At 31.7% G+C, this 15,925-nt stretch overlaps 2 protein-coding genes across 2 annotated transcripts; both read left to right on the top strand.

Moving 5' to 3' along the window:
• The first annotated feature begins 1,253 nt into the window (after positions 1-1,253).
• On the top strand, positions 1,254-3,766 carry LOC134256472 (uncharacterized). Its single transcript, XM_062739113.1, has 4 exons — positions 1,254-1,271; positions 2,271-2,495; positions 2,795-2,942; positions 3,622-3,766. The coding sequence occupies exons 1-4, from the start codon at positions 1,269-1,271 to the stop codon at positions 3,687-3,689; spliced, it is 444 nt and encodes a 147-aa protein (XP_062595097.1). The 5' UTR covers positions 1,254-1,268; the 3' UTR covers positions 3,690-3,766.
• Positions 3,767-11,817: 8,051 nt separating this feature from the next.
• On the top strand, positions 11,818-14,437 carry LOC134256471 (uncharacterized). Its single transcript, XM_062739112.1, has 5 exons — positions 11,818-11,939; positions 12,514-12,711; positions 13,592-13,696; positions 13,840-13,987; positions 14,300-14,437. The coding sequence occupies exons 1-5, from the start codon at positions 11,937-11,939 to the stop codon at positions 14,359-14,361; spliced, it is 516 nt and encodes a 171-aa protein (XP_062595096.1). The 5' UTR covers positions 11,818-11,936; the 3' UTR covers positions 14,362-14,437.
• Positions 14,438-15,925: the final 1,488 nt, after the last annotated feature.

Below are 15,925 nucleotides of genomic sequence, written 5' to 3'. Positions count from 1 at the left end.
AATTCTATGTAAAACTTTGATCGGCCATTGTGGCCCCACCCTACCCCCCAGGGATCATGAGTTGAACAAACTTGAATCTACACTACCTGAGGATGATTCCACATGACTTTCATCTTTCTTGGCCCAGTGGTTCTTGGAAAGAGGATTTTTAAAGATTTTCCCTAGATACTCCTTTGTAAAAGTTCGATTGGCCATTGTGGCCCCACCCTACCCCCGGGGTCATGAGTTGAACAAACTTGAATCTACACTACCTGAGGATGATTCCACAAGAGTTTCATCTTTCTTGGCCCAGTGGTTCTTGAGAAGAAGATTTTAAAAGATTTTCCCTATATACTTCTATGAAAACTTTGATCGGCCATTGTGGCCCCACCCTACCCCCGGGGGTCATGATTTGAACAAACTTGAATCTACACTACCTGAGGATGCTTTCACATGAGTTTCATTTTTCTTGGCCCAGTGGTTTTTGAGAAGAAATTTTTTTTTAAATGCTATTAATTTTTCCCTAATTCATAATTATCTCCCCTTTGAAGAGAGCATGGCCCTTCATTTGAACAAACTTGAATTCCCTTCACCTAAGGATATTTTGTGGCAAGTTTGGTTGAAATTGGCCTAGTGGTTCCTGAGAAGAAGACGAAAATGAGAAAAGTTTACAACGACAGACAACGGACAAATTTTGATCAAAAAAGCTCACTTGAGCCTTCGGCTCAGGTGAGCTAAAAATATATATTTAAAAGAAATAAATAAATGTTTCGAAGACACATCTTTAATTTTCTTTCGCTTAATCCATAAAAGGTAGAAACATTTGGTTTTGTTGTTGTTGTTGTTTCTGTCAACAAGAAAAAAATAAGCACAATAAAATCAAAAATGGTGATGCATTGCTAATATCTTCTACCAAAACTTCTTTGTAGAATGTATATTAAACAGTACTTATTTTAACACATTCATCTACAGGTTGGTGTTTTTAAAGTCTTCTAATTAATTAAACAGTTTAAATAATTTTCAACTAAGTTAAAACGTCTTTAAATATACTTCATAAATCAAGCGCAATGTTGACGTGTTTAGTCTATTAAATTTGAATTCGGTTGTGGTTTTCAGAGGCCTCAAAGAGAGGGAGCAGTCACTTATTACGTAATTATTGACAAGAGCAGTTTCCAGAAATTACTGGGATAAACCTATCTCTACATATAAAAGAGACAGTCGCATCAGTCCCCATTATTCAACAGCTGTAGAGGAGAAAACGTCTATTATTTTAATATATATTTTTTATAATGGTTTGTATATTTATCATACAGCATTCATTCATAATTTTTATATGCTTTTTTACCCTAGACTTAGTGCCGACTATAATTATTTTTCTACAAGTTCAAAACTTTCACTGCAATTTATATTTTTCATTATTCAGTTTCGTTCTTTCACTGTTTTTTTTCTTCATTATTTAATTTTGTCATATCCTCGTTTTCTCAATGGGTTTTTTTTCATTACCGTATAAGTGGAAATTTTAGCGAGATGCAAATTTAGCGATTTGTCCTTAAAAACTGGTAATTTATTTTTAGTGAGATGTTATGTTAGTGATTTTAAAATGCACATTTAAGAAGCTATTGCGATTAATTTTTAGCGATATTCAATCTTAGCGATCTCGACACCCTCGCTAATAATGCCAAAAATAAATCCTCGCTAAAAATTCTACTTATACGGTATTCAGTTTTGACATATCCTCGTTTCTCACTGTTTTTTTCATTATTTAGTTTTGACATATCCTCGTTTTCTCCCTGGTGTTCTTTTTTTCATTATTTAGTTTCGTCATATCCTCGTTTTCTCAATGGTTTTTTTTTTTCATTATTTAATTTTGACATATCCTCGTTTTTTCCCTGGTGTTTTTTTTTTCATTATTTAGTTTTGTCATATCCTCGTTTTCTCCCTGGTGTTTTTTTTTCTTCATTATTTAGTTTTGACATATCCTCGTTTTCTCACTGGTTTTTTTTCATTATTTAGTTTTGACATATCCTTGTTTTCTCCCTGGTGTTTTTTTCATTATTTAGTTTCGACATATCCTCGTTTTCTCCCTGGTGTTTTTTTTTCATTATTTAGTTTTGACATATCCTCGTTTTCTCGCTGTTTTTTTTCCATCATTTAGTTTTGACATATCTTCGTTTTCTCCCTGGTGTTTTTTTTTTTCATTATTTAGTTATATCCTCGTTTTCTCACTGGTGTTTTTTATTATTATTATTATTTATTGTTTTCTCACTATTGTTTTTTTTTTCATTATTTAGTTTCGACATATCCTCATTTTCTCCCTGGTGTTTTTACTACTGACTGATGAGTCGGATGCTTGGAGAAGAAGAGTTTTCAGAAGAATTGGTAGAAGAATTGGTAGAGCAGTTAGAAAAGTCGTAAAAGGCGCTGGAAAAGCAGCAGTGGCTATTGCTAAGGCCAAAGCAGTTATTGGCACAGTAAAGACAGTCGCGGCCGCGGTTGGGAAAAGATCCGTTGATAATGTAAGGATATTATATTGTTTGTTTTTTTAATTTAATTGTTTTTGTATTCTTCGAAGACTTCTTGTCTTGATTATGCCATTAAAAAACCTTGAAATATATTTGAAATATGTACCATATCACAATTAATATAACATAAATTAGAAGCAAAAGTGTTGCATATTTGAGTAAAGTAATATTCATTTTTGTCCATGCATGTGTGTTTTAAACGACACACACAAGTTATTTGTCTAGTAACCTGTATTTTGATTTATTTTTACAGCGTATCATCATTAAATCATTTCATTCTTCATAAATTTCAGAATGTTTTCACCATAAATGTCTGCAATTTTTCGTCTTTTGATCTGAATGATAACAACGTCATCACCGAAGACGAAGTCGACACTCTCATAGAAATGACAGGCGCTGTGGATTTAGACCAGTTCTTCGAATTAATTGATATCAATAAAGGTAATGTATAATTTTTGCAAAATTCAAATTTCAAATATCAAATACGGTTGCATTGTATAAGAACATAACATTTCACCTTCGCATTTATTCAAACTGTAAAAAATCGCAGATGTTCTACTTCCAAACCATAAAACATTTGGTAAAGTTATTTTTTTGTACAGTGTAAAATCATTGTGTTTATTTCAGAAGATTTAAAAAGTTTATCCTTTCTTGAAACGCTTTTTTTTCTAGATAGAAAAATTTCAATAATGTTCAGATTGATTAAAATTCTGCTTGCTAGATTATATTAGTTGGGTATGTTCACAAGCATAAAAATATCGAGGATACGACCTGCGATCAAAAATAACCTTGATCGTCTCTCATATTGGACAGCGTCTTAGTTCTCAGGTCGAATGATGCATTTACTTTAAACATAATTATTGTTTCAAGATTAATTTTTTTTTATAACGCATTATTCCAGGCGATTTGAAACAAATATCAATCCCTTTATATCTTATATGAATTTTTGAAATAAAAAAATTCAGTTTGCGATATTTTTTTTTATCACGTAACCATGATCTTAGTTAATCTGCTTATGAAGTTACCACGGTATATTATAGCATACACTTATTTCAATTATTGAAACAGTTTTAAGATTTGTTGATGTTAAATAATCTTTTCTATATTTCTTTTTATTTAGATGGACAGATCACACTTCAGGAGTATAATGACTCAAACATAATAATGGAAAGTTGCCTGGTGAAATGATAATGACTTCATTTAACTTTCCTTGTATATGTAATGAGAAGAATTTTCAATAGATTTTGTCCCATTGTTTTTTTGATATGCAGTTGTTTATAGTTTTATAAAAATAATTTAAATATAAACTTGTTTTAGTTTTCATATCGCAGCACACTTTCTTCAAAGCTAAATAACAAACGCCATGAGACTTATACAATGTATAAGCTTTATAAATATATTATTGATGCCCATATCTCATGATAAATGAATTCAAATATAAAGATTACGAACAGCATTCAAGCTAAAAAGTTCATTGAAACAATACAATACAAATTCGGAGCATCATAAACAAGGACTTCTAAATTATCGAAAGAGGATCAGGTGCCACGTAGCAGTAAGCATCCCACGTACCTTTGCTCCTTGTTATTACAGGGCAAACGAAAAATGACGTAGACAATTTAGTTTGTAATAATGGCCAAAGAAATACGAAAACTATCAGTGAGCATTTCCCTTAATGATATATTGCATTTGCTGACAAGGAACTGTCCGTAGAGCTTTCTCTTTCGTCACGAAACAACGGGGAAAACCAAACTCCATACGCAAGTGTAAAGGTATGGTGACATATTTATGCCATCCACATAACTTTTTGTTAATATAGCTTAACATGTCAAATCAAGATAACTATCTCGTTAAGTCATGATAACTTTCTTGTTTGTGGACAAACGATGACTTTCTATCTTGTCCAGTCAAGATAAGCAATCGTATTTTTGCGATAGCTATTTTATTCATGATGCAAGATAAGTTATCTCGTCATGTCAAGATAGCTACCGCAACAAATTTGATAGCTTATCTTGGCTGGACAAGATATAAAGGCGTTATCGTGACTTGATGAGATAGTCATCTTGACTTTGCGTGATATGCCATGTTCACAAAAAATATGTGGATGGCATAAATATGCCACCATATAAAGGATATATTGCTGTATGATTTAACACGTCATTTGATTGTATAAAAGATTTATTTTATATTGTATAACATATATTGCCTACGTCACAATGAGTTACGTAAAAAACGCAGGACTCCTCTTGACATTAATTTTAAAATATGCTCAATTTCAAGCCATTTTTTAAGGAAAAATTCTCTTATTGTCTACACTGAAAGTAAATTATAAGGAATGAGGCTTATTTAAACCTATATACAATATAACATAACTTGGGACAGTTTACGTTTTTTAAATCGCGAAGTTGACAATAGAAAAGTGGATGTCATCATGTTTAGATTATAATTTGTTGTTATTTTACCTCTTTTTTCTTTTTTATTATCAAATATAGAAGACACTGTCGTATCTTTTATTTCGAGTTCAGAGGGATATATGGATGAAAATGAATATTATCTATAGATAAAACGTTTTCGGGATATATTAAGGCTGGATTGAAGGCCAAAGCCAAGAAACTTTTTGCATGTAGATTTTTTTCCCAATAAATTATGCTTCATATAAATACAATAAATATGTCTGCTGATAGCGGGGCGCAATTGGAACCGACGGATATTCCGACATTTTGTTGGAATGATTGATTTCTAAAAAATACATAGATATAATCAATCTGAAACTCAGGCATCTTTTTAAAATCATCTTCAAATTAGTTGAGTGTACTATCTGAATAGTTTGAAAAAAGTAACTTTGCAAATGACCAATGAAAAGGTAAGTAAATGCAGGAGTTTCATTTTCATAAAAAAGCAGCTGTCTATGATGTTATGCATTGGAGAACGTGCACTTTCAAAATGCATGATAAATTTTGATATTTTATATATAGAAATATGATATAAAATATTTCATAAGTGCGTTACATGTAAGCACCACAAAACAAGAATGTCAGAGACAATTGAGCTTGCATTCATTAAAGTAAGAAATTTAAAACATCAATAAGGAAAGAAGACGTCCCTTGTGGTAGCCTTTAATCCGACAGTTTGTCAATTAACAGAATTCATCTTCATTCCAACAGTGATATATTTCACAAGTCTGACTCAAATATTTCATATTTGGATACCCTATAAGTGGACATCCTAGCAAAAGGCAAATTTAGCGATTTATTCTTAATTAAAAATTACCATAAAACATTAATGGCACAAACATGTACAAGTCGATATACGTAAATAAACTGACAACCTAAGACCTAAAAATTATGAAAAAAGGTGATGTATTTTACTTTTTCATTGTCCAGTTCTCTTATTTACGTCGCAATACACCATCATCAGCTGCACATGATAAAGTTTATCCCGTTTTATTCAATACGAAAAATCCCAGTAATGCTCAATGTAAGAACATTTTTTAAACAAGGCTAGCTATTGAATAATAAGTGCACGGTACAAGGATGTCAATAGACAATTCAAGATAAACATTATGGAAATTCTAAAGACGATAAGACTACTTTGTCAGCAGAAACAATCTATTGAAGCGTCAAATGTTGACTGACGTTTTTCATACAAATTGTAATAATCTTCATAATACGTATATACCTGTCACGGTAGCATAGTGGTAGAGCGTTCGCTTCGTGATCGGGAGGCCTGGGCTCGATCCTCGTTTGCGGCGCCGCGTCATACCTAAGGTCATACCTAAGACTTAAACATAGGCAGTGATGTTCCTTCGGATCTTTCGGATATGACCTTAAAAACGTAGGTCCCGTGTTACGATAGGCGTTGACACAATAAAGAACCCTCACTTTTCAATGTCCCTGAGTACCGAGTATAGATCTTTTGAGGCCCTTCACAGGTGACGTCTCCATATAAGTGAAAAATTCTCGAGAGACGTTTAACAATATACAATCAATCAATTATAATGCGTATAATGAATTATTTAATCATAAATCATAATTAGAATGCCAAGGCTTTATCTATTATACAATGTATAATGCCAGAGAAGTAGCAAGAGGCATCAGTATTTTATGTTCAAGTATCATAGACCCATCATACGATCAATTTGTATCCGCAGATAAAGACAAAGAATCATCAAATTCATATATACGTAGACAAAGAATCATCACATGGAAACAAAGTATCTGTAACTATGTGAAATAGGTGATGATAACAAAGTTTGATTGCTGAATAAAGAACTGTGGTAATCTTTTGTTACCAACTTCGTTGAAAGAAATGCTGAAAATTTAATGTTCAGATAAACGAAAGTAAGCATATATATAATATGGACCGAATTTTCTCAGCTTATGAAATAATCAACTATTTCTAATTCGAAACTTAGACAAAACTGAATTAATTGTGATGTTTAGTAAAGGTACAGCGTATAATGTAGAATATCATGAATATGTCGATTTTAAAAATACTTTAGTATACTTTCGTCAATAAAAAGCTTACTTCCGGTAAAGGTAAAGGGGGTTGTCATTTAAAAATGAAGAGAGAGATATCTCTTTGCAACAAAAAGATATCTCTTTTTGCTTCAGAGATATCACTTTTAGACACTTTTGAAAGATATCGCTTTCACTTAAAGAGATATCTTTTAAGATAAACTAAGAGGGATATCTCTTTTACTTTAAGAGATATCTCTTTAACTTGGAAAGATATCTCTCTGGATGAAAGAGATATCTCTTTAACGTTTAGAGATATCTCTTTACACGAAAGAGATAGCTCTCAAGGAGAAAGAGATATCTTTTCAAGTGGAAGAGATTTCTCTCTAAGTATAAGAGATATCTCTCTAAGTTTAAGAGATATCTCTTTCTCATAGAGAAATCTCTTAAAAATGAGAGATATCTCTTTAAGTTGAGAGATATTTCTATTTTTAAGAGATATCTCTCTAAAATGAGAGATATCTCTGTAATTTCGAGATAAATTTTATTTTCCGAATAAATAGCAAAAGGGTTTGCCGTAAAAGAGCCAAACAAATTGTCTTGAAATGAAACTAACTGTTTAGTCTAAAACTTTCTTAGATTTAAAATTATATATATTTCCTGGTCATGTTATGATATTATAATTATTATTATATGTTTATATTCATCCTCTAAAAGGATGCTTATTTTAATAATAAAATAATGATAAATTGGAGAAAAACAATATAGATGGCCAAAACGTTATTAAAGAAAAACAAAACATGAAATATTCATAATTTTATAAACTTTATTATGTAATAAAAATAAGGGGCGTCTTGACACACGCAAATACTAAACCACAGATTAAATAAATTATATAATAAGCAATCACGTTCTTTTCACGTTCTTTGTAAAAGTTCATACATATGCCTGGTCAATTTAAATGAGGGAAATTCCGTTTCGTGAGAGAACTGAATCGCAATAAACTACCATGTTTATATTTGCAAACGATTTGTCAATAGTTAACATACATGTGTCACATTAAAGTTTTGCAATTTAAGAAATTCAAAACTTTATATAACAATCTGTTTTGAATTTCTTAAATTGCAAAACTTTAATGTAACACATGTACCAACAAAATAAGACCCAAACAAGTGTATTGTTACTCCCTTTTATGAAAATAAAAATAATTAAGAATTGATTTACTTGTAATAATTAGTATACATGCAATTCGTCTTCGTTCTGATTGTACATTGACATCCTTGCTTTGAGTATTTACTACTGGTACAAAGTTCCGAAGGTGCTCAAAGAATAATGTGTCATCATTAACGACCTTTGATATCAGTCACGTTTTCTCACTACGATTTTTTTCGGTTCTAAAATTTGGACAGAGCAACATTGTTACTTATTCAAAAGTCCTGCGTAATTGTGGTTGATAACAAGTTAAGAATCGTAACTCATCTTCTGTGACCTCCGAACTATTTCTCTCTTTCCTTACTTGGTTTTGCATCACTAGAAAAGGTGTTGCTAATATATGATAAATGTATGATCTATCGATAAGGAAGAGATATTCATCAGAAATGAAGGTGATTCAAAGTCATTTATTATGGATTCTATAAATTTACTTGTACATACTGATATAGGTTTTTTTAAAAGTTAGGCCTTATATGGAAATGACATGTTAGGTATGATAAATACACATATTTGCATTTTCAGTAAAATGTAACTAATTCGTTAATTGTTCAGTTTGTATTACTAGTATTACTAGTATGCATTAATGGTTTGAATGTTTGAATTTTAAATGCCATTTTAAGATTTTTCACTTGCAGTTAAATGATTGCGAATTAAGGCCTTTCTTCTGGGGCACGGGATGTTTGTTTAAACTGTCTCATGTGAAGGATTGGTCTCTCTATGTACCGCACTGATGAAATTCTAACTTGCGACGTTAGAATCAACTCCCATTTCTGCGACTCTAAAGATAACACCCTAATGGTAAAATGACGTACTCGAAAATGTAAATAAGAAAATCAACTTATTATTCCGCAGTTACTTCCACTCATATTTCAACTCAAAATATTAGTGATATTAAAACCAAAATAATACCACAGAGTCTGTGACATCTGTTCATATTAGACTTTGATATTATACTGATGATAATAGACACAACTTACAACTAATATACCTATTTCATAACCGAAATTACTTCTGCTTTTCCATCATCAAATTTTTAATGTAGTAATAGCCCGCTATTACTTGCAAAAGGTGCTTACGTCTTCCATCTAATTAGATGATAAAAATCATGTCCTGACTTCAATCAATTTCGAAACCGAAGCAGACTACTGATGGATACAGGGTTGTAACATGGATTTCAAAACTTCCTTTACAGCCAATATTTCGTAAATGTAATGGTCGTTTACCATATGGTTGTTAAAAATATAACCGATCAATGAAGTTAGGTCCTTTTTATGCTTAGTTTGACTACAGAATGGTTAACGTTCGTCTTTCTGATCAAAACATAGGACTAACGGCGGGTTTGACCAGTTAACAGGGGATGCCTACTCCTCCTGGCCACTTGATCAAACTTCTTGAATTCCCCGGGGTCTGTGGGAAATACCGCGTATATAGAGATAAGGAACAGCAATCAATCTCAAAGGCCAATCAAAGGAGAAAAAACACGGACTTCGAAAAAGTCAGAGGCGGGATTAGGTGTCATGGAGGAGTGAGCATCCCCTGCCGACCGGTCACACCCGCCATTGTTATTGCTCCTTGTTATGATCGGGAAATCTCAGGAAAATCCGTCTCACATTCAGTGTGTATATATGTATTATGGCCAAACAATTAGAATAAAACATCAGTCAGCATTAGACTTAATGATTAATTGTATTTGCTGACAAGGTCATTCTATCGACCATACAACTTACGAAGTGGTTACTTTAAACGAGACTTAATATTCTTGTTTCAACAATTTCTTTGTCAATAATTTAACTCGTTTTAAAAATTGCTTTTTTACGTAGAAGAAATTGTTCATTAAGTCAAATGCTTACAGATGTTTTTCATACTAGTTGTAATACCATTGTTTAAACACAGAATTGTCGACGGATTTTCCGTTACTTCCCGATCAGAGCAAGGAGCACATATCCGGTTTGACCGGTCGGCAGGGGATGCTCAATCCTCCATGGCACCTGATCCCGCCTCCGATAAAATGGGGTTCTGTAATTGCTCTGCTCCAAATTTGTATTGTTTTATCTTTATATTTCATGTCATACAGTTTGAGCATGATATCGCAGACAATGCTAAACTACAATAGGGTCTGGCACAACTGTTTAATTTTTGGATATTTTAATAGAAAAAAGACGGTTAAGATATCTAAAGACGAAATGTTTAGAAAATCGCGATGACTCTATATATTTTATTGTCAACTACCCTTAATTATGCATCAATATACCCCTATTACATCTACATTGTGAGTTTATATCATAATATCTAACAGTTAATTCTTTAAACTAGAAAATGCTATACGTTCGTACAAATTTTAAACAAGTTTTAAAATGGGATATGCCGTTTACAAACAAGTTGATGAAACAAGAATATCAGCAGTTTCGTTTGATATCATCATTACACATGCTTTATACAATTACGTTGTCAGCAAATACAATCTGTCACTACGTAGAATGATGACTGACTTTCATACTTATTGTAGACAATTATTTACATATTATATCAACCTGATAGGTCTGGTTTAGATGAATATTTCAACTGCATGAAGTTTAGTTATATTTGTTTATGTGTTTGTTTTGTTTGTTCTTCAACGTTCCTCTCGAGAAATTTAGCTCATGTGGAGAAAGTTTAGTTATACGTACCCAAACAAGTATTTTGACAGCATTGCACTAGCAATACTAGTCCCCTATCGGCAGAAGTCATCTGGTTCCTATTAGAAATTGATAATGCCGTATTTCAGACAAACATGCAGTCATTGAAACGGAACATAATGCAAACTTTATCTATAACTCAACAAGGTAGACTCACAAACCAAAAATCAGTTCAATATCTCTCTGCAAGCATTTAGAAATTTATAGCGTGGAAAATTGTTAAAAATCAAAAAGGGGAAAAATTCTGGAAATAATCATTGAAGCGGAATACAAACTTGATCTGTACCTCATCAAAAAGTGATATCACCTATTCGAATAGGTGATATAACTTATTCGAATAGGTGATATCACTTATTCATTTTCAATAGGTGAACAGGTGATATCACCTATTCCAATAAGTGATATCACCTATCCGAATAGGTGATATCACCTATTAGATTTGAATTGGTGATATCACCTATTCGAAAAGGTGATATCACTTATTCGAATAGGTGATAGCACCTATTCGAATAAGTGATATCACCTATTCAAATTGAATACGTGATATCACGAAGTGGAAGTGAAAATTATCGTTCAATCTCGCGAGTCACGTGACGAGACTTATACATTGACCCAGCAATATTTTTTTGGTTTCAAAAATATATACATGCCTGGTCCCCTGAATGTTATTTAGTATATGATATTTTCTGCCATCGCATTCGCAGCGAACGCTATATTTACTTAACAAGTTCGTAGATAAGACATAAGGAATACATAAAATGTAAAATTAAATTTTATTTTCTGAAATATATTAAATCAATACACCAATCAATATCTTAAAACAAATGTATTTATCCATACCGGATACACATACTACTTCAGGTCCCTTTCATATGCAGATATTTTTGCAGAAGTTAAACAAAAATGTTTTGTTTGTTTGGGTTTTTGATGTGATTATTTATTTCATTAATGTAAAATAATAGTGCAAATGCAGTGCAGGCTTGTTTTACATTGCAGATTATTGAAATGTGGCATTTGACTTCGCGAATGACGTAAGATTCAGTGTATTATATAAGAGGGAATATATTTCATCAAATGGATAGACAGAAAACATGGTAAGGGCTCTTTTTTTATATTTCCTCGTTTCGTTTTCAGTAAACAGTTTGGACATGTTTACCTATTGATTTACCGTTGTAACTGACTACTAACTATACAGTGTTTACATTACAGTAACATTTCTTTTTCTCTGACATATTCATGTAGTACTTTTTTCTCTCAGTTCTTAAAAAACTGACTGAAAAATATATTTATCCAACTATAGTGTCTGTGTCTGTACAGAAAAATCCAGTTATTAATCAAAGACATATTTAATTTTTTTTTTTATTTCGTTTGTTCAATATATTTTAAATCCAGTATAATTAGTATGTAAGTGATTTATTTATTGTATTCCTTAAGCTACATATTTTAATTTGTTAAAAATGTAAATTTACAGCTATGCATTGACCGATTTTTAGGATACTTTGTAATTATATAATGTTAATTGAAAATAGTTAACAGTGTTTGATGCTTCGTAAAAGTTTTGTACATTTTAATAGAAAAAAACGATGTTTTATATATATATACTAGTATTATAGAACGTCAATTTGCTGTTAAACTTTTTCAGCAGATCGGATTTTTTTTTCATTTCAGTTTAGAAGGTTTCTTGTGATTCTGATCATCACCTGCCTACTTACTGAGGAAGTTGAGGGATGGAGGCGAATTAGAAAATTCTTTAGAAAAGCAGGAAGATTTATAGGGAGAAAAGTCATACCAACAGTTGCAAAAGTAGGGGCGGTAGTCGTTAAGGCAAAAAGCGCCCATGAAAACATCAAAGACACTTTTGAAAAGGTAAAATGGTGAATAATGAAAGTGGAACTTGTATATTTTTTTTAAAAGTTTTTTTTACATGGTTGAATCGTAATGAAAATGGAATTTTTATTTCATGCTTTTTATAAATTTTTAGAATTAAACAAATACAGGACATTATTGTTGTTAGTAACGGAAATTCAAAGCATTTTTTTTTTTTTTGGAAATATGGATTTTATAATTGACATCTTATTAATTAAAGGAAAAATCAAATTTTTTGATATCTGAATATTCTTTTGTTATTGAAAAAGTATTAAAAAGCTCGTTTGATTAATTTCATAAACTGGTGAAAAAGGAAATAAATGGACAAATACGATTTATCCACATGAGCTTGAAATAAAAGATACCACTTGACATGAATGGTAATATAACAACCAAACTTTATGATAAACGTGTTGAACTCTAACTTTTCAATCATCAACTTCGCTTACTTATGCAGCAATATACCTTCATCACCTGCATACGGGGTTTATATCTCTCAGGTGAATCGATACGCGATACATGCTCTACGTATGAAAAATTTCTAATACAAAAGTATCAGCGTTCTTGTTTAAAGCCATTATTTCGTAAGCTCTATGGTCGATGCAATATTTACACATTGAATGGACGACAGATATTTTCGTTATTTCCCATCATGACATGGTGCACATAGCGGGCGTGACCGGTTGGCAGGGGATGCTCACTCCTCACCTCATTCCACCTCTTATGTTTGGAGGTCCGTGGTTCGCCTGCTCTAAATTTGTATTGTTTAATGGATTTTTGAGCTTTGGTACTGTTTGTTATCTTCATATACATGACATATTTCACTTTTTTTTTTCAAAGATCATAATTACGAATTTCCTTGAATTTATTAAATACAAAGGGAAAAGATACAGGGGAGAGGATAGAAAGCGCGGGAAAGGTAGTGAAAGATGCCAAAGACGTCCTAGACATAATAAAATCTTTTAAGAAGCGTTCAACAATTGAGGTTTGTCTTTTTTTCTCAGTTTATATAGTATATTCGATAGTTATTTGCCTGAAATAAGAAAATAAACAGTTAAAAATCAATTATTTCTTGTTGCTTTTTAACGATATTTGCTGATTGATATAATATCTTGAATATATTTACAGGAAACCTCTCAGTTGAATTTGTGCGAATTTTCGACATTTGACTGGAACCAAGACAGGAAAATCACCGAAGCAGAAATTGCAGTCTTGATTGAGGCGACTGGACTGGTAGAATTAGATGAGCTCTTCGACAAAATGGATCTTGATCAAGGTTAGACTTGTTTTTATTGGGTTTTTTTTGTTCTTGTTTGTTTTTATTGGTAAGGGGGGGGGTAGTTTGTTCGTTTGTTTTGAAAAAGAAAAAAACAAACATATGAAGTTAAATAAACAAAGCCAAATATGAAAAGATTCTACAACTTCATTATTAATACATATTGTGAAGGATAATTCGAGTTTCTTTCGCGTGTTCACTTTTTTCAACGATAAATACTAATGAATCAGTTGCAAACTTTAAATATATTCTGTAGTTGTTTGCATTTATCATTGAGACTTTGTAGCATTGAAAATACATTTCCTTTCACAGATGATACAGTCACAATGGAGGAGTTCTTGAACTCGAATTTCATCAATGAACTCTGTCGGTAGATGATGAAAACCAACCTGTAACTATTAAATGATAAAAGATAAAAGCACCTATATATATATATATATATATATATATATATATATATATATATATATATATATATATATATATATATATATATATATATATGCTTGGAGAGAGAGAGAGAGAGAGAGAGAGAGCACGAGAGAGAGATTGTTTGTAATATACCCATTATTTAGAGAATTTTAGAGCCATTTATTTTGTTTTGTTACAGTGCTGTAAATCTTCAAGTTGAAATATATAATAAAACTATGTCAAATGTTGAGCGTGGCTGAGTGTCTTTGATATTTTGAGAATATTTATTCACCCCATTGAAAGATACTCTCTCATCAATAAATGCATTTAGTTGACTGATCCTAGAATAGCAGATATATAGCATAAGAAAATTGATTTCAGTAAATAAGTAGAACTGTTAGCTCCAGTCTGATTAAAACCAACCCCTTTCTCCTGTCACTCGTCTAACCTTGGCTTTCTTCGAGCAGTAGGAGCAGAAGCTTTCATACTTCAAATGTGTATTCACTGTGACTTGGTTATTTCGTAAGACGATTGAAGGGAGAACGGGCCTGGTTTTAATGATACTTGAGATGCAGTAAGAAGCTGCAAGAATTGTTACTGGTTTTAGAGCACGCTCCTCTAGATCTTTTTTATACATTTTTTCTGGGTTAGGGGCCACCGTATCAGAAAAGAAGACATTTTAAAATTATATCTGAAATACCATTTATTCATAAAATCAATAATATAAAAACGTATGACTTTCAAACATTTTATCAACAATGGCCGTTGCTTAATAAATGCACCATAGAGCACTCTCTTTCCAATAAAAGTGAGGGCTTAAAAATTAACTTACCTTGTCATTTGTAATTTTAAAATAAATATTTCGTTAAACACATTCTGATTGTAAACACAAGTACTACAAAAATTTGATATAAAAAAGATGCTCGAGTTTCTGATTGACAACATCGTTGTATTTTTTGGAGATAAAGTCTGTGTACGAATTTCCATGATAACCTATTGCCCCTTGTTATTACCAACAAAGTCTATTTAACACAACTTCTATAACGATGCTGACAAATAAAATCATGAAGCAATGATATCCACAGTTTCTTTAAATTTACAGTCCAGATCTTGTAAATTATTTTATGCAACTTGTTGTGCCAATATTTCCACATCGAAATTTCTAGATTTTTTGATCTAGTATTTTTGTTACCTCGGTAGTGACAAGAAACACATGGCGAGTGTTACCGGTGGACTGGGGATGCTTACTCCTCTGGGACAATTGATCCTTTTTTAGCGCTGTTCCCAAATTGTTATGTAAAAATGGGCGTTTGGTCTTAATCAAAGATCTTTTGTATGGAAATCTTATTTATAGACATTGCCCAATGTCCTATCCATTCAACTCTCAGAATACATACTGTTTAAAAAAGCTTTTATATGCACCATATTTAAAAATTATTTAAAGGAAACTTAATATTTTTCATTTAATTAAATCAAATTATTTCCGCTTTAATTCTTTTACCAATAAAGGGTCATACTTGGATCCTA

The sequence above is a fragment of the Saccostrea cucullata genome, unplaced genomic scaffold (assembly GCF_032062105.1).
Source record: "Saccostrea cucullata isolate Sc308-1 unplaced genomic scaffold, CSIRO_AGI_Scuc_v1 ctg5424, whole genome shotgun sequence".
NCBI classification, from domain to species: domain Eukaryota; kingdom Metazoa; phylum Mollusca; class Bivalvia; order Ostreida; family Ostreidae; genus Saccostrea; species Saccostrea cuccullata.
The sequence above is the reverse complement of the archived record's forward strand: the minus strand, read 5'-3'. Positions and strand labels throughout refer to the sequence as shown.